Genomic DNA, 18,730 nt, shown 5'->3' on the forward strand with positions numbered 1-18,730 from the left:
GGCAAACCTGAATCCAAGGCCCAGCCCTGGTCAAAGATAAGACACAGAACTTCTCAAGAAGGCAGGGCTGGCCCATGCCCACAGCCTTGTTATCACAGCAAGGCAGGCTGAAGGAGAGACTGTGGGCTGCTCATTTCTGTTTCATAGCTTCATGCCAGCAAGGATCTCTAACTGGTGTACCTTGGGATCACATATGCCAACTGCCATTAGTGGCTCCATCTCTGAATCCAAGATGGCATACGCAACCTTCCTCATCCTGGGCCACAGGGTGAAGCTCCAAGTCCCTGGCCACAGTTCAGGGAGAAGAGCCTGATCTAAGTTGGGCAAAACAGACTCATCCAGTCTGTAAACAAGAGCTCAGTGTGAGCCTGGGGCTGCTGATGACATAGTGAGAAATCGCTTCACATCGTTGTTTGAGTCCCTGGATCCGGCCAAGATACCTCGTCAGTTATGGGAAACAACACATTCCGCTGAGTTAAGATATTTCCGTTAAGAGTTCTGCAGCTTACAGCTGTGATTGCTCTGCCAGTGCTGTGGGATTCCAGGCCCTCCCAGGCAGGATGCACCCAATCCCCTCCAGGGCATGTCACCTTTGCTCAAACACCAACTCAGTGTTCCCCAAAGACTGTCCCTTTCTTTTCTGCTCTCACACCACTGATGACACTATTCTCTCATGAAAGCCTACCCACTCCTCAAAGCCAAAATTATGTCTCTCTTCCTTCAGGAAGCCTTCCTGGACCATTAGTTTCAAGGGGCATCGAGTGCCACATGTCAGGTTTCTGCCTTGTCAGGTTTCCCTTCTCCTGACAGCGGGACTGGAAGGCCCCGAAGGGCAAGAACTATGTACCTTATTACCCACCTGCTCTACAAACACATGTTCAATATGTTTGATGAATAAGAAAGCATGAGAAAGCATGATCCCCTGGCCATAATGAACTTATAAAGTAAAAAACAAGAAAGACATAAAGCCTGTCGACAGACTAGAAATTGTGTGTTTGAGTTCAAGGATGCACACATGCGAATTTCCCTCACCACTCTTACTAAAGCACAGGGAGGCAAACGGGAAAGATAAATATAGAACATCCTACCCCTTATTAAAACAAAACCTACCCTCCACCTCAAGTTTATTCCAGAAGGAAACCCTCCACCAATAGCAGTTGCACTAGAAAGCTAAGTGAGAGAACCCCAAGAGTAAGGTCAAACCAAGGGGAGAACTGGGTCACAGGGTGTAGCCAGACATTGCCATGAAGTGGTCCTTCCCAGAGCTAGCTGCGATTTTGCTACAGAGGAAGGAAGGGAGAAAGCTTCTAAACAGGGTTGCCTGCCTGCCCTGCCCTGCCCCTTTGGGCCCCATTTTCATAGAGCCCTACAGCCTTGAACAAGGTGGAACCAGACATCTCTCTGAAAGAGAGATGTTCTTTCATTAGCAAACTCTTGAGAACATGGTTGGACTCAGGGGCCTCTATCCCTTCTACTGCCCTTCACATCCTGCCACTTCTCATGCCAAGCCCTTCTCAGCCTGAGGCACTGGCTCCACTTTCCATCTCCTGACAGGTCAGCACGGACTGAGGCTACTGGGTTCCTCGCTGCAACACCTGTGGAGACACCAGGCCCTGGGGCCAACTGTGACCACTCTCTTCTTCTCCTTGTACCAGGTTCCAGGACTCCACACTGTCTCCCACCCTTTCCCAGAAAGAAGACTCTTTCTGGGAAAGAGTCTTCCCAGGCCCTCAGAATCTTTCACCAGCACCAGGCTGACCCTCCTCACATTTCACCAGTCATTAGAAAAATTTGGTCCTTCCTTTTTCTTCTCAGAAAATTTCCAAGGCTCCCCACTTTTAGTGCCTTCAACAGGCCCCACCCCTCACTAACTTCTGCTCTCACCACATCCTGGTCACCAGTTGTGCTTTGATTCTGCTAGCCCCTCCACAGGAATTACCCACCTCCAAACTCTCACTTTGAGCCCAGCTCCAGCTGCCGCATAAAACTTTTGGTACTCGCTCAGGGCAGAACCCCTCTCCCAGCTGTCCACCAGACCACTCAGTTCATGCTGCCTCTCCATGGACAAGTCCATCTCCAGAACTGAGAATATAGAGCCCTTGGAGATGGGACCCTGAGGGTAGTCGTTTCTCTCACGGTGCCTCACATGCTTTGCACAAAACACAAGGCACCTTTTATAAACATCTGGAAAGAAACGAGTTTCTTTTCCCCAGGAAACACTGAATGGCAGATGATGCCAGTGCTGCGGGAGGGCCCAGAGGCCCCGAGGGGCCCTGGGATGGGAGGCTGCTGTGGCTGCTGTGGATTCGGCAGCAGCATCCAGGGCCAAAGCTGTGGCCAGGGTCAGGGTTGGGGTCGGGGCTGAGGAGCTCGTGGAGGCAAGGACAAGGACAAATAGTGGATCTCTGTCACCAAGTTGGGCCACCTGATCAAGGACATGAAAATTAACTAACCAAAGGAGATCTATATCTTTCCTCTGCCCATCAAGGAATCTGAGATCATTGACTTTTTCTTGGGAGCATCCCTCAAAGACAAGGTTCTTGAGATTATTACTGTGCAAAAGCAGACACATGCAGGACAATGGACTCAGTTCAAGGCATTTGTCACCATTGGGGACTACAAAGGACACATTGATCTGGGTGTTAAGTGCTCAAAGGAAGTAGCCACTGCCATCCGTGAGGCCATCATCCTGGCTAAGGTCTCTATTGTCCCTGTGCAGTGAGGCTACTGAGGCAACAAGGTCAGCAAGCCCCACACCGTCTCTTGTAAGGTGACTGGGCACTGTGCTGGTGCACCTCATCCCTGCACCCAGGAGCACTGGCATCGTCTCAATCCCTGTGCCCAAGCTGCTGCTGCTGATGGCTGGTATTGACCTGCTACACCTCAGCCAGGGGCTGCACTGCCGCCCTGGGCAACTTTGCCAAGGCCACCTTTGATGCTATCTCTAAGACCCTTGGCTATCTCAGTCCCGGCCTCTGAAAAAAGACATTCATCAAGCATCCCTATCAGGAATTCCTGACCATCTTGTAAAGTCCCACCTCGGAGTGTCTGTGCCGAGGACCCAGGCTCCAGATGTGACCACTACATAATTTTCCACAAGGAAAATAAAGTGAATTAAGCCTATCAACATAAAAGAGAGAACACATTCCTAGCTCCCAAGATCCAGGAACTTACGACCCAGGAACTTAAAAGAAAAAATAAACAGGCTGTTCCTCAAAAGGGGTTCTAAGATCTCTTACTGTGCTGTACTTTTTGAGGCCCAGCATGTCCACTGAATGTAGAAATGGACGAATGAACGAATGAAATGTGGGTAGCTATGCAAGGCACTGACACTGAAGGCTCCCCTACAAGTTACATCCCGGATTGCTGCCACTCACATGTCTCTCCCAGTAAAGAAGTAACCACTACCTATGATTTCAGAAGTAGTTTCTTTGGCAAGTCCTAGCCCTGTGGTCTATTTCTCTCCACACAAAACAGAAGTTCTCTTCTGCAGCTCACCAGGGACTCCAACAGGAGGATCTGCAGCCACTTGGGCTCCCCACAGGGGCCTTACTGTGCGTGGTGTCAGGTTAGAGGCACGTCTGGGCGGAAGTGCCTTGCACGGAGCAGGCACCTGCACTCACTCTGACTTTTTTAATTACACACTTCATGAGTTTCTCCTACTTCTCTAAGAGGAAAAGAACAAACCAACTCAGGAAACCTGTCACAGAAAAATGACAGGGAGTCATTGCATTTATATTCTTACTTGTGGTTTCTATTCATTTGTTTTGTTTTTGCTTTTTTATTTTTATGTTTTTCCTAAAAAGAAAAAAACACAACCAGGGGAATTTATATGACAGTGTTGGGATGGTAGGGGAAAGAGAAAGGTCAGAGGTATGGAAGGCTAATAAAAAGTGGGTTCTGAATCACATGGAACAGTCCACAGAGTCGTGTCTGGGGCCTCATGAGACGACTGGTCCCTTTGGCTTGAGTGTCTGGTGCCTGGTCTCCTGATCTGCCCTGCAGACACCCAGGGTCAGTGAGAGCTGGCTGCACCCCGGGTATCTGCCAAAGACAAACAAGGACTTGACAGAGAGACAAGAAAATGTCGTTCTTGGCTTTGTGTGAAAGTATCACACCGAAGTCTCTCTTGCCTAACAGAAGAGTCTAGAAGTGTGTCACGATGGGATATACTTTGGCATCACAGTGAACTCCAGGCAGCCACTCACTCATGTGCAGACACGGCCTTCACTGCCCACACAGGCATCTGTCCAGACACCCCCAGGCAGTCCGCGATGAGACATGTGACAGATCCTTCCTAGCCACAATTCAACAGCAGTGTCCATTCTCCGGTCTTGCTCTGTCGCCTGTTGCAGGAGATTGGGATCCATCTGCTTTTCGGATCAGCACCAGACACTGATCCAAAGCTTGGCCATCTGGATCCACACTGAAGGTCTCTCAAGTTTCTCCAACTTTTATGCCAGTCTCAGAGCAGAATATTCAGCCTGACCCAGGGCCATGTGTGGCAAACAGAAAAGCAGAGTGATGGCTGGGCAAGAAAGAGTCAGTAAGTAGCACACTGCAAGGCCAGAGTACATTCAAGAAGGGGAGGGGGCATGCAGCAAGCTGTTGCCCCAAGTCACAGTTTAGGGGAGGCACTAAGCCTGAAGGACAGAACCAGGTTGCCAGTCTGACCTCACACAATGGGGCCCACTGGTTGTGGTTCCTATGTGGAGAGTGGTGGGTTTCCTACCCTGCTGTGGCCCTGTCCCTGCACGGAGGCCAGGTTAGATCTCAGTGCCACAGTCCTGAGGAGCACCACGCTGGCCAGCCAGCCAGGCCATAGTCCTCAGCCCCTCTGCTGATGGGGCTCTGGATTCCATAGGAAGGCCACTAGGAGGGAGGGAACAAGGGAAGAGGGCTGCATTCTGCTGGGAGAGGTTCAGGGAGGAACTACTACGGGCTGGAAGGAGCTATGGCCCAAAATACTGCAGAGCCCAAAAGAATGGGATAAATATCAGAAAAATGACAGACGTCTTTTCACTAGTTTAAAAACAGATTATTGTTGCTATTGTTTGGTTTTGTTTTTCCTTTTAAAACCACTCAATTTTAAAAGGTGAAGGGGCTGGGGAAATTTAGACCCCTTCACTCTGATCCCTTCTGGGTACCAGGAGGCCCCAAGCTCGCACCCAGTGCTCTCTCCTTGCCTGGGCTCCAGGCACCCAAGCCAGGGCAGGGCGGGGCGGGGAGAAGACTGGTTCTGCTTCCCAACAGCAATTCCTTCTCCCCATCAAACCAGAACCAGGGGATGGGAAGTCCAAAGACTAAAGTGCAGAGAAATCCGCAGAGTGGAAGGCCTGGCACTGAGCACTCTGGGAAGGAATGGGGGCAGGTCAGCCCACAGCTGTGGGATGAATGCCGACCATCACGAAGGAAGCCCACGGGGCACAGTCCCTTTCCTTTGGGCCCTGCTCACACTATCAGCAGCTTCCCAAGGAAAGTTCTGGTCTGAAAGATATGGCCCATGGAGAAAACTTGTTATAACAATCCCTAGTTGGTAATGACTAGTGACCTCAGGGACAGGAAGATGGCAAAAGGGGGAAAGTGCATGATATAAAATCTGTGAACCCCAGGTTTCAAGAGCAGGGATATGTGAACAACCCAAAAGGAAGAGTCTCTCCTGGGGAAGGTTTGGTGAAGATGGTCAGGATCCTACCAGTGACGCCTGCTGGGGGAAGGCATTTCTCTGGGTGTGGGAGGAGCTGTGGAGTAGGAGCAGGAGGAAGAAAGCTGGGCTGATATTAGGGCGTATAGGCCGGGGGTGGCTGGAATTGGTTGATGACCTCATATTCCGAGGGGTAGGGCTCGGTCTCCTCCATCTCAGAGAGCAGCTCCAGGGCCTGCTCCTCCTCCTCCGTGGGGTAGTGGCGCAAGAGGTTGGCTGCCGTGGCCAGGATTGAAGCTCCGCCAGCTCCTGCCACCAGGTAGAAACTAACAGCAAAGGTGACATATACTTGGGAACCATGATATTTCTTATGTTGCTGCTGCAGGGCCAGGATGAGTTCAGAAGCCCAGTAGGAAAAGCCAATGACGGTAGCACACTGCAGGACTGGGGGACAGAAGGACAGCACAGAAAGGGGGTTAGCAGGCACCCTGCAACTGGGGTGCTTGAGGAACCAACTGCAGCCTCTCTACCCAAACCCCTATGTCAGAGAACCTGTGAACCCTGGGATCCTGCAAGGGGGAGCTCTTAGGCTGAGGCTAGGGACAGATGCCTGACCCCATCTGGGCCAGCCAGAGCCTCTCAGTCTTAAGAATCTAGAATTGGAATATGAGGGCTGCTAGAAATCAGTGAGTGCTTGAAGGAGCAGACGAGGTCATGCAGTTTGGGAGCTGAGTTGGCACCACCACCAATCAAATCAACACCCAGCCTGGTCATGGCAGAGGCTAGTCTGTGGGAAAGCAAAAGTGGAGGAAAGAATCCCATGAGACTATGCTCTCCAGGGGAGACACAGTGAGACACTCTGCTCCCTTCCTTGCTCATTCCAGGTCCCGGGAGCCTGGCTGAACGTCAAGCCCATGGAGAGCTATGAGATTTCTTTGGGAATTCTAATACTATTCCCTCCCAACAGCCGAACCAGGTATACAGGCAAATGATGAAAGCAAGCTGCTATCAGGCCCTAGTGCTCTAGGAAAGGCTCAAGTTGAAACGAGCATCTGGACTGGTATCTGCTCAGAGAATCCGCCATCCCCACCTGCAACTCCAGACAGTTGCTCCAGGCCTGGGCTTACCTGTGAGGATGTGGGCAAAGGCATAGCGACGGGTGATTTTCAGGGCTGGATGCTTGGGCCCAAAGACATCCAGAAGGAACGCAGAGAGACTACACAGGATGCCCAGGAAACAGAAGGCAGCAATGACCCGCAGGAGCAGTACTGTCTGGAGATTCATGCAAAAATCTGTAGGGGGAGAACCAAATTTTCAGGACCCCAAGTAGCACCCTGGAGCAGAAGTCCCAACCTGGGAGTTTGTCCCCCTCAGTCACAGTCGTGGAGAGCCAGGGGAGTCCTGGAGAGAGCAATCGTAACTCCTGCCCCCAGCTGGCCCACAGAGGAGGCAGAACAGCACCTGAATTAGCAAATAGGAACCCTGGTCACTGCTCCCATGCACTCACTTTCTTCCCTTCCAACAAAGCCAGTCTAAGTGCAGACCTCCACTTCGTTGTACTTGCCACGGTGTTCTAACCATTTTTGAAGTCCCTGACAATCCAACACGTTAGCCCATTCTACTAAAGTATGCTCCCAGCTGCAGGAAGAGCCTACTAACTACAGAGCTGAGACGGGCAGAGAGGCAAGGCCAGAGGTTGATCAATGTCAGTTCTCTATCCAGCCACTCATTCATCCCCTTTTGGTTAGTCATTTAGAAAAAATTACCTTTACAAGAAAGTATTAAATAAGTTAGGAAAATGGTAGTCTGGACCTTAACATTTATTTTCATTCACTCCCTAAACCCTACCTAAAACAAACAAAAAATTTTAAAGGCATAAACCCACACAAAGGGGAGAGGGGCAAAACACAATTCCGGAAACTGGAAAGTAAAGGGACTTAGAACTGACTTAGAAGATTGGGTGAGCTGAAGTGTCAGCTCAAAGTGGGAAAGCTACAACATGACTAGATTTACACCACAAAACCCTGAAAGGCTCAGAAACTGACAGAACCAAAAACCTTTTAAAATGAGGGCAAAGCCATTGAGGAGAGCACACTCAACCAAAAGAGGGAGTAAACCAAGGAAGATGCTGAAGAAGGAGACCCCGCACTCAGAGTCCCTGGGGTCACAGTGAGGGAGGGCCCAGACGACGACTGTACACCAGATATGCAGAGCAAGCCAGATTTCCTTCTAGGACCATAATACCATTCTTATCTCTTTCAAATTTTGTCTAGACAACACTGTCAGATCCCTTTGATATCTATGCAAACTGCCATAGCTCCCAGAAATACACAGACAGAATAAAGGCTGATCTAAAAAGAAGCCATTTTAAGCTTCGATAAAAAGTAGGACATGTGCTTTAACCTCCTCTCCCTCCTCTATTCCAGCCACTGGCAAGTTCTTCTTTCATTTAGGTCATGGGTCATCAAGTGATTTAGGAAAATCTGAAAAGGGCTGGCAAGACTTAGCTCATAGACTCTTTTCCTGAGTCCTAACCACAGGCTGAGGCTGGGAGATGGTGGTCATCACTCTCCAGTGCCCATCACAGTCACCAGGGTGCTGGCTGAAAGCACGTTCCCAGGCCTCAGGAATTCTGAGCTCTCCGTCTAGAGCAAGGCCTAGGAATCTGGATTTTAACAAGCAGCCCAGGTAATTCACACGCAGGTGGCCTAAGACTTGCACTCCCAGAAACACAAATCCTGGGTCTAGAAGAAGAGGTACTGAGAAGAAAAGTCCAAGAACCCGGGTAGGAGACCTGAAGCCAACAAAGCAGACTCAAACCAAGAGACACTGGCATCATGGGGTCTTGGACAGACCCCAAAGCAGATACCAGGAGACCCTGGGCCTTTGTGACAGCACACATGCCTGCCTCAGGCTCAGACTTCGCTAGGCAGATGGCAGCTGAGCCCACACGAGACTCACCCCCCTGCAGAAGGGCTGTAGGTCATCCACTAGGCTGCCCTCAGAGCTATCTGTCACTCTGGTCAGCTGACCATCTGTTTGGGGCCCAATCTGGGAGTAAGCGAACATCCAGTCTGGTGTTCGCTTACTCCCAGAAGGCTTGCCTGTGTGACAGCGCTGCCAGGAACCAGGCCCAGTCTCCACTTCGTTCAGGCCTAACTGTGAGCTTAGAGATTATGCTGCGGGCCTGCAGGAGGCTTCAGTGAAGGAAACGCTCCTGGAGACAGGGACTGTCTCCCGGCTTCTCTCTGAATATTGTTAAAAGCTCCCTGAGATAGTTCTTCTTGGTCCACATGGCATGAGCCAGAGATGGGGGGGGGGGGGGACAAAAGTGTGAGCAGCAAGGTACAAGGGATTACAGCACACTCTGCTCTGCAGCGGGCTGTGTTCAGATTACTTAATGTGGCTAAGCACTTGGAGTAGGGCTTTAATTGTGGTTCTTATAAAAATCCACTAAGTTTTAACTCAACCACCAGTCTTAAAAAAAAAAAGTAATAATTGGTGGCTTCAAAGCTACTTTCTTAGACTGCATACTAAGTACAGGAGGTTCATTTTATTATTGTCCTTAAAAAAATGTACATCTAGACCTGGCTGGTGTGGCTCAGTGGACTGAGCATCCGCCTAGGAACCAAAAGGTAGCAGGTTTGATTCCCAGCCAGGGTACATGCTTGGGTTATGAGCCAGGTCCCCAGCTGGGGGCATGCAAGAGGCAACCAGTTGGTGTTATCCTCTCTTTCTCCCTCCCTCCCCTCTCTAAAAATAAATAAATAAAATATATTTTTAAAGTTTTAAAAAAATGTACATCTATTATATGAGAGGGAAACCCCCCAAAACCCAGAATTTATTTATTAAAAAAGCATGTATTGCCCTGGCTGGCATAGCTCAGTGGATTGAGTGCGGGCTGGGAACCAAAGTGTCCCAGGTTCGATTCCCAGCCAGGGTACATTCCTGGGTTGCAGGCCAGAACCCCCAGCAACCACACATTGATGTTTCTCTCTCTCTCTCTCTCCCTCTCTCTCTCTCTCTCTCCCTCCCTTCCCTCTCTAAAAATAAATAAATAAAATCTTTTTAAAAAAAGCATGTATTTATTCTTACATTATTTATACTTCAATCACCTTCAAAGTACTGAAGTACATTTGATGCAATACACCTATTGAGACTTCTTTTCCACTGCTCAATACAGTTTTTGAACTCGTCAACTTTAATGCCTTTTAGTGCTTCTGCTGTTTTTGTTTCACCTCTTCCAAATCAGCAAAACATTTCCCTTTGAGGACTCTTCATGCAGGGAAACAGAAAAAAGAAAGTTACTCAGGGTGAGATCACGTGAATAGGGAGTATGGGGCATGGGGATAATACAGTTTTTGGTCAAAGACTGGTGAACACTCAGCACAGTGTGGGCAGGTGCACTCATAAATCACCCATCATGAAGTGGACAAACGCACTGAAAGTCTTCAAAGTAATTTCACTGAAGCCCAACACAGCCTCTCACAACAACGCCACTTGGTACACTGATACAGATGGTTTCCTAGAACACTCACTTACTGGGGAAAGCCTGTACTACAAGGGGCTCATCCTCCACAACAAAATTCCAGTTTCTTGGGGGTCCCCCCTTGCATACTCTCCCATGTTTCTTGTGTTTCCTAATACACTTATTTTAATAATAAGGAAGAATAGCACATGATAACGTTTCAGAGAGGACATCCCTCTCTTCCAGATATCAAACTGCCCCTCCCAAGAGACAAATATTGTTGGCAGTTTCTATTGTCTCCTCCAGGAATAAATAGCCTGTGCACAATGACAGGTCAAATGTTATCTTTAAGATTTTATTTATTTACTTTTTTAGAGAGACGGGAAGGGAGGGAGAAAAAGAGAGAAACATCAATTGGTTGCCTCTCATATGTGCCTTGACTGGGAACCCAACCCACAATCCAGGCATGTGCCCTGACCAGGCTGTGGCCTTTCGGCTTGCAGAATGACACCCAACCAACAGAGCTACACGGGTCAGTTATCACTCTATGCAGCTCCAATGAGGGATTAGAGGTTAGAGGAAATTAAGTGACTTCCTTCAGGCCTCGTACACAGAGCTAGTCTCCAAACTAAAGCTAGACTCCAAACCCAAGGCAAGCTCCCTTGCACTGTGATGTTCAGAATCACCAAGTCCCAGAGTTAGCTGTTTTATCTTTCCCTGATGGGGATAATCCATCAAGTCCTAAAGCACTGCATTTGGTCAGAAGTTAGTATAAATGCACTCAGAGCCACCCACAAAGCCAACAGCTGCTCAGTGCAAGAGGGGAACAGCTAGAAGCACAAAATCCCTTCCAGGCAAAACAGGTTTGGGCCGTTAAGGAATGAAAAGTGTTCATACTGGGAATTATTGAGCAAAAACTGGTTGGTGTGGTCTAAGCTTCTATGGCCATCAGAGTCTGGCTCTAGGAAGCAGTAGGAAAACCACAAAGACATTGGACTTGGCACCAAATCCTAGACTACCACAGACCATATGTTACCTACAGCATGTCACTTAACTGCACTTAATTGCCCTTGGTGTCTGCGCTTTCATCTGTCATATGAAGGCTCAGCAGTGTTAACTGCCCCAGTCCCTCCTCACTGGGCACAGCAGTGTCAGTCCTATCATGTCCTTCCTGTGTACAGCCAGTGTGAACCACAGAAAGAACCTAAAAGCCAGAGTAAGGATGTGCCCCATCAAAAGGTGACAGGGTACAAAAAAGGGGCTTTTGACCCAAATTCAAACAAAGGTTTTTTTAAATCCCCACCTGAGGACAATTTTTTTTCATTTCTTTTTAGAGAGAGAAGGGAGGAAGGGATGAAGAAAGGAAGAAACAAACAAACAAACAAATAACTAAATAAATGTGAGAGAGAAGCATGAATTGGTTGTCTCCCAGACAGAGAACCATATGTGCAGGGACCGGGGATTGAACCCGCAACCTGGACGTGTGTCCTGACTGGGAATTGAACCCACAAGCTTTCTGTTACTTTGGTGACGCTCCAATGAACTCAGTCATGCTGGCCAAGGCCAAACAGGTTTTGTCTCAGTGTGACTGTCTTACCCCACTCCAAAATTGTGAATAAACACTTGGGCTTAGCGGGGAAGCCAAGTATGAAATTCCCTAAAGTGATGCTAGTAGATAACCTGGGAGCCTGCCCCACAGCCCAGGTGGTCTCTCATGAGACAGAGGAGCTCAGTGCACAGAGTAGACAGACAGAGGATCCTGGACATGCTTAGAACTGAGCTCATCCTTTCCTGGCACACATCAGTATGGCGGAGAGGACCACAAATATCTGCTCCCTTGAAAAGACAGAATCCCTCAATGTTGTGTAGGTATTATTTCACTTGTGGGGAGAAAAGGCACGTGGGGCAAGGTCCTCCTTTTAAATTCAAACCATGTAGGGGCTTCCAGTCAAGATGGATGAGTAGGCAGATATGCTTTGCTTCTTGGCACAACCAAAAGAAGGCTAACAAACAATTTCAAAACAAAAACCAGCAGAACTGCCAGAAAACTGAACTCTATGGAAGTCTGACAACCAAGGGGTTAAAGAAGAAACATTCATTCAGACCAATAGGAGGGGTGGAGATGGGCAGCCTAGGCAGAGAAGATGCTGGGCAAGGCAGTGGCTGGTGGAGCAGGCTGGTGAGGCAGCAGCTGGCAGACTGGGTGGTCCCACATTCAGATGCAGATAAGCCAGGAGGAACAGCTGGTGAGGGAAACAGACCATGCAACCCAGGGTTCCGGCACTGGGCAACATAAAGCCTCAGAACCTCTAGCTGTAAAAACCTGTGGGGTTGCAGTGGCAAGAGAAACTGCCAGTCTCATAGGAGAATCTGCTGAAATGGGGTCCTAGAACATGCACAAGCCTGCCCACCCATGAATCAGTACTTGAAAGCGCACAATCTGTTTGTGGGTAGCAGGGGAAGTGACTGAAAACAGGGCAAGAAGCGAGAAAGCAGCACTGTTTTACTATGACCCCCCTCCCACATACAGTGCCATAATGCAGTGAAGTGGGTTGCCCCACCCTGGCAAATACTTAAGGCTTTGCCCCTTACAACTTAACAGGAACACCAAGACAAAGAAATATGGCCCAAATGAAAGAACAGATCAAAACTCCAGAAAAAGAACTAAGTGACAGGAGATAGCCAACCTACCAGATGCAGAGTTCAAAACACTAGCAATCAGGATGCTCCCAGAAATGGTTGAGTATGGCCACAAAATAGAAGAATTGAAGGCTATACAAAACAAAATAAAGAAAAATATACAGGGAACAAACAGTGAAGGGAAGGAAATGAACTCAAATCAATGATTTAGAACAAAAGGAAGAAATAAACATTCAACCAGAACAGAATAAAGAAACAAGAATTCAAAAAAACGAGGACAGGCTTAGGAACCTCTGGGGCAACTTTAAACATTCCAACATCCAAATCATAGGGGTGCCAGAAGAAGAGGAAGAACAAGAAATTGAAAACTTATTTAAAGAATAATGAAGGAAAATTCCCCCAATCTGGCAAAGGAAATAGACATGCAAGTCCAGGAAGCTCAGAGAGTCCCAAATAAGTTAGACCCAAGGAAGCACACACCAAGACACATCATAATTAAATTACCCGAGATTAAAGATAAGGAGAGAATCTTAAAAGCAGAAAGAGGAAAGGATAGTTACTTATAAAGGAATTCCTATAAGACCCTACAGTTAAGAAGTATTCAAAGCCATGAAAGGCAAGGACCTACATCCAAGATTACTCTATCCAGCAAAGCTTTCATTTAGAATGGAAGGGCAGATAAAGTGCTTCCCAGATAAGGTCAAGTTAAAGAAGTTCATCATCACCAAGCCCTTATTATACGAAATGTTAAAGGGTCTTATCTAAGAAAAAGATCAAAACTATGAATATCAAAATGACAACAAACTCACAACTATCAACAACTGAACCTAAAAAACAAAACCTAACCAAGCAAACAACTAGAACAGGAACAGAATCACAGAAATGGAGATCACATGGAGGGTTATCAGTGGGGAGAGGGGAGGGGAAATGGGGGAAAAGGCACAGGGAATAAGAAGCATAATTGGTAGGTGCAAAACAGATAGGGGGAGGTTAAGAATAGTATAGGAAATGGAGAAGCCCAAGAACTTATATGTACAACCCATGGACATGAACTAAGAGGGGGGATGCTGGAGGAAAGGTGGGTAAGGGTGGAATGGGATAAAGGAGAGAAAAAATGGGACAATTGTAGTTGTATAATAAAATATACTTTTAAAAATTAATGAATTAAGTAATTCAAACCAGTGGTGGAGTCCACTACACTGTGACAAGAGAGAGCACATATCCTACCTTCCAGTTGTGCTGTTCGTTTTCCTAACCACTGCTTGGCTATCCCCTCCAGTCACCAGGGAAAAAGGAAGCTGCATGTAATAAGATCCCAAGACACTGACTTTGCCCAAGGTCACTAGTGAGTCATGGGGCAGGACTTATTTTGAAGGCCTGGCTCTTCCTGTCTGCCTGCCCACTGCTCTCACCCCTTCCCAACCCAAACAGGCTGCAGACAGGAAGATTAAAGCAGCTTCTGGCCAGGTTCCTTTTTCTGCCCCACCCCCCTTCTCTTCCCCTCATTTGAGTCCTTGTGAGTTAGAGGCACTTTCCCACCACCCAGGACTTCTCAGCACTCACCCTCCCCACCTGCATAGCCTCTCCCTACTGTGACTTCAGCTTCTAGGCAGGCTTCTGACATACAACTCCAACAGGGTCCCCTAGTGCCTGGCTGGCCCATCACCACAGATACCAATGGTCCTAGGCAAGCTGCCTCAGAGGATAGGCCCCATAAGACTAGGGAGCACCAGCTGCATCAGTCACCACTCCTCAGACATAACCAGTCCTCTGGTTGACCTTTGAACTTCCAGTGGCCTGTTGTCAATCATGATTCACCTGACCTCAAATCCCCGACTTCCTCATTCCCCAAAGGTGCTTCCCAAGGCTGCTGTCAGTGCTGCCCTTCGCTGGCCAGACTTAAGAGGCAGAGAGGGACTAATATGCAGAAGGAACGATTATCTGGGGTCCCATGACTTGGGGCTACTGGAGGTCTGGGTATATCTCTGCACCTGAGCCTAGGTTGAAGAGCAGTGTGAGAAGCAGGAACCCCTTGGGAGTGGGAGAATTCAGGACACAATTATTTGAGCCAGTCTGCATTTGCTAAAGCCTACAGGGCTCTGCAGGAGGGTGAGTGGCTTTGCCTCCAGATCAACTTGAACTGAACACTGAGGTGATGAAGGATTGCACAGCTCTGATAAAAGGAAAAGATGCTGGAGATCACTAAGGTGTGTGGGTAAGAGTAGAGACCACACCACATAGATCAACTGTGTGGCCTTAAGCAAGTCACCCGACCTCCATGAACCTAAGACCACTGTGAAGTGGGGATCATGACAGCACCTACCAAATGAAAGTGTCATTTAGGAGAAACTAAAGCGGGCGTGAAGTATACTGAGCACAATGCCTGGCATTCAGGCAGGGGACAGAGAAACAGGAAGTTACTGCTCCAAAGCCTGCTGGCCCGGCACACTTCTGGTCACCTGCGGAGACCTGGTAGGGTCTGTTCTCCCTCTGGAAGCATCTGTAGGCATCAGACATGGCTGTCATTCTAAGACATCTGTTAGGCCCTGAGGATCAGCATCATCACACAGGAGAGCATGTCTAAAAGCCCACTGGGTACCCAAAACCCAATCACTACAGAGAAAAAGAAGAGAAGCAATCAAGACCTCCCGGTTCCTTGCCACCTTCTGTGATAGCTCATGAGGTACCACTGTCAACTCTCTTATGAATGGACACCAAGTATTCCTAGCTTGCAATGGCCAAGATGGCCACAGGTCAAAACTGTCCATGGGTTAAGATCTCTAAAACAGATCAGCAAACCTAAAGGTTAAGGCAACATGCTTTATATATATATATATGAAAATATGTATATCGGCCTGACTGGGTAGCTCTGTTGGTGGAGCGTCATCCCAATACACTAAGGTTGCACGTTCAATTATTGGTCAGGGCACTTAAAGTAGAAAACAAAAAAGTTCCAAAAAATTACATGTGAACAAAGAAGAACCTACACCATGAATTTATTTTGTTACATGGTTTTGAGAAGGATGCACACCAAAGTAGAATAACCCTGAGAACATTCCTATGACAGCTTAAGTAAAACTAAGGATTAAAAACATCATTTTATATTGAGTCAGCAGATGAGGCAGATATAGCTATGCCACCCCCAGGTGTGTGGCCCTGGAGAGATGTGACTTCACTTCTCTGAGACACAGTTTCCTGGACTTCTGAAATAAGGACCAGGGATCACATTGCCTCTCCCCACATCAGATGAATTTCATGAGCCTCCGTAAGAATGATCTGAATGGGAGAAACATCAAGAACTCTCTCCTGGTTTGTAGGTGAAACAAGCCCTTGAAACACTGAAATACCAAGGGGTCTAGATGAAGTGACGGCGGCAGCTGTGCCTCAAAGAAGGCAAGTAAGGGGAATGTGCTAAGGGAAAAGCCATCCAGACTCAACTCCAGCTTGATGGCCTTTCTGCCATCGCCTACATGCCAGAGAAAAAACTTCAGGTCACAAAGCCTCCATCATGAGTATAACTTCTGTCTTAATGAATCAGGGAACAGACTGGGAACAAACCAGAAGTCCCCCTCCTGTTCTCTAAATCATCCTAATCCCTCAAAAACTCAAAGGAGATGCAAAAGTCAGAGAACTCTCAGAAAAATACAACATTAGGCCACAAGAATATAGCTTTTCAGCCTAGACCTGTAGAAGTGGTATAAGATCCAAGGCACAGAGGAGAATTTGACCTTTTCACCAAACCCCAGTGTCTGAATCCTTAAAGAGGAAACAGGAAGATATCTAACATTAAAGGTTTCTGAGACATGGCACAGCAAATACCTGAAACACATCACAGCCAGAGAGTGGCACAGGGAGAAAATACAAAATGGTTCAAAGGACCAGGGGGTAGAATCAGTCAGTGAGAAAAAGAACCATATGATTGCACTTATATGTGGGACAGTAAACTGAAACTCCTGGACACAAACAGCAATGTGGTGGTTATCAGAGGGAAAGCAATGGGGGGTGGAGGCAGCCTAATATATGGTGACAAAAGATGGTTTGACTTTAGGTGGTGGACCCACAGTGCAATACACAGATCATGTATCACAGAAATGTACACTTGAAACCTATATGATCCTACTAGCCAAAGTCACCCCAATAAATTTTTTTAAAAGACAGAGTAGGGTGACAAACTGTGCTAGTACTAAGGGCTATGGCGGGTCCACTAACCATTTTTCAAGTAAAAGCCAGGCAACACAATCCTGCGCTCACATCACACAGGCTGTACCTTCACTGCTGGAGAAAGGGGTGGACAGGAGCAACTATGGGGCTCCCTGGGACTGCAGCCGCTGCCCCTGCCCCCACCAAGCTGTGGCCTCCCCTGTGTCCAGTAAGTTGACCAGTCCCTAGTTCCTTTCCCCTTTTCTCTGCCCACCAGGCTGGAAAACACGAAGAGCAAAGAAACCTCGCCTCAGTAGGGCACAGATGTAGGGTTCTGAGAGTCAAACTCCAACTGTTTTACTGTGGCTGGAACTGAATCCAGGTTAGCTAAAATATCACAGACTCCCCTTTTCTATAATAAAAATCCAACTACTGTAGAAATAAAGCTATTTTAAAGTCTAGCTTTATTAAAAGTTCTGTTTTCTCCATCAATCAGCTGCCCTAAAGGAATCTTTCTACATCCCAGAGGTTTCTTAAAAGGGGACGGCTAACTGTAATGCCCGGTACCCTTATCTTCTCTCAGTATACAACGCCCTTCCTCAGGCAGAATCCTAAAATAGCAGCAGTCCAAATTAGTATGGCATGAAGAGTAGGTACTTGGATACCATCTAATTTATGAGAAACCGGACCCCCACAGAGCCACCTGGTGGGCGTGAACCCCAGGCAACAATGGGACTGTTTTCAACCAAATCTTGCCCTAGCTATCACAGCTCCAGTCCACACTACATTCTACCCCACACCGAGGAGCCCCGGTCGTCCAGGGGGAAGAGGGCCAGCGAGCGGTGGCCTCACCTTTCAGCAGGTCCGACTGCACGTAGCCCAGTACATCGGAGACCCCCAGCTCCTGGCGGGAACAGGTGCCACCGTGAATGTGCAGCCAGGCAGGCTCGGCGAGGGCAGTGCACAGCGCGGTGATGGACAAGGCGCCGGGCAAGGCCGAAGCCAGGCTACGCTCCGGCTGCTTGGGCAGAGCGCTGCCTCCCGGGCTCCTCCGCCGGCGCCCGCCGGGCACCCCTGCGCCTCCGGGGGCGTACATGCCCGGGGCTGCCCGCCGTCGCTCCGGGGTCGCTGATGCTCGCCGCCGATCTCCGCGGAGCGCAGAGTCTGCCTGTTCTAAGGAGGAAGCAGGTGAGGAAGGCGCAGGGCTGCCAGGGCCGACACCGGAGGCTGGGCACGTTGGGACCAGAGACCGAGAGGAAAGAAGTGGGCTGCAGAGATTCAGGGGGCGGGGACGGTGACTGGGTCCCTGGAGTGGAGGTGCAGAATGACGACCCGGAGAGGGCTGGGAACCCCCTGGGAACTGGGAAGAACGGGACGGAAATATGGGTTACTGGTGGGAGAGAGACCCGGACCCGGAGTCTCAGCTAGAGGATGTCAAGGGAAGGAGGACTAGGCTGGGCCGCAGGGATCCGGGACCCAGGATCCAGGAACGGCGCTCTGGGACGCGACCTCTGCCCGAAGAAGGCCCTTCCCACACGGATCGCAGTTCCTCACCAGTCAGCAGGCCTCGGGGATGGCACCGTTCCGGCCCGTCACAGGCTCTTCAGCAGCCCGAGGTCGAGCGATCCCAGGCCCTGAAACCCAAACACCAGGACCTACCCGAGAACGACCCACTTCCGCTTCCTCTTCCTTTGCCTCCGCCTCCTCCCGCTCCCCGCCCAGTCTCCGCGAGCGGCCCAGCCTGACGCACCACCGCCTCCCTTCGTGGAGCCTCATGGGACTAGTAGTTCCCTGTCGTCCCTCTACGCTTCTCGCTGGCCTGGAGATTGACTACAACT

The 18,730-nt window shown here is 48.9% G+C and overlaps 1 protein-coding gene across 2 annotated transcripts; it reads right to left on the reverse strand.

Moving 5' to 3' along the window:
• Positions 1-3,703: 3,703 nt before the first annotated feature.
• Positions 3,704-18,591, reverse strand: TMEM127 (transmembrane protein 127). 2 transcript variants are annotated; one of them, XM_045827649.1, is made up of 4 exons: positions 18,447-18,591; positions 17,745-18,060; positions 6,772-6,936; positions 3,704-6,088 (listed from the first exon to the last, which is right to left on the reverse strand). In XM_045827649.1, exons 2-4 carry the CDS (start codon positions 17,986-17,988, stop codon positions 5,781-5,783), a joined length of 717 nt encoding a protein of 238 aa, XP_045683605.1. In that variant the 5' UTR covers positions 17,989-18,060; positions 18,447-18,591; the 3' UTR covers positions 3,704-5,780. The 2 variants fall into 2 exon arrangements, with proteins under 2 accessions (XP_045683605.1, XP_045683604.1); XM_045827648.1 differs by having other exon boundaries at positions 17,745-18,065.
• Positions 18,592-18,730: the final 139 nt, after the last annotated feature.

Source organism: Phyllostomus hastatus, unplaced genomic scaffold (genome assembly GCF_019186645.2).
Source record: "Phyllostomus hastatus isolate PE091 unplaced genomic scaffold, TTU_PhHast_1.1 phas_scaffold_78, whole genome shotgun sequence".
Classification (NCBI taxonomy): domain Eukaryota; kingdom Metazoa; phylum Chordata; class Mammalia; order Chiroptera; family Phyllostomidae; genus Phyllostomus; species Phyllostomus hastatus.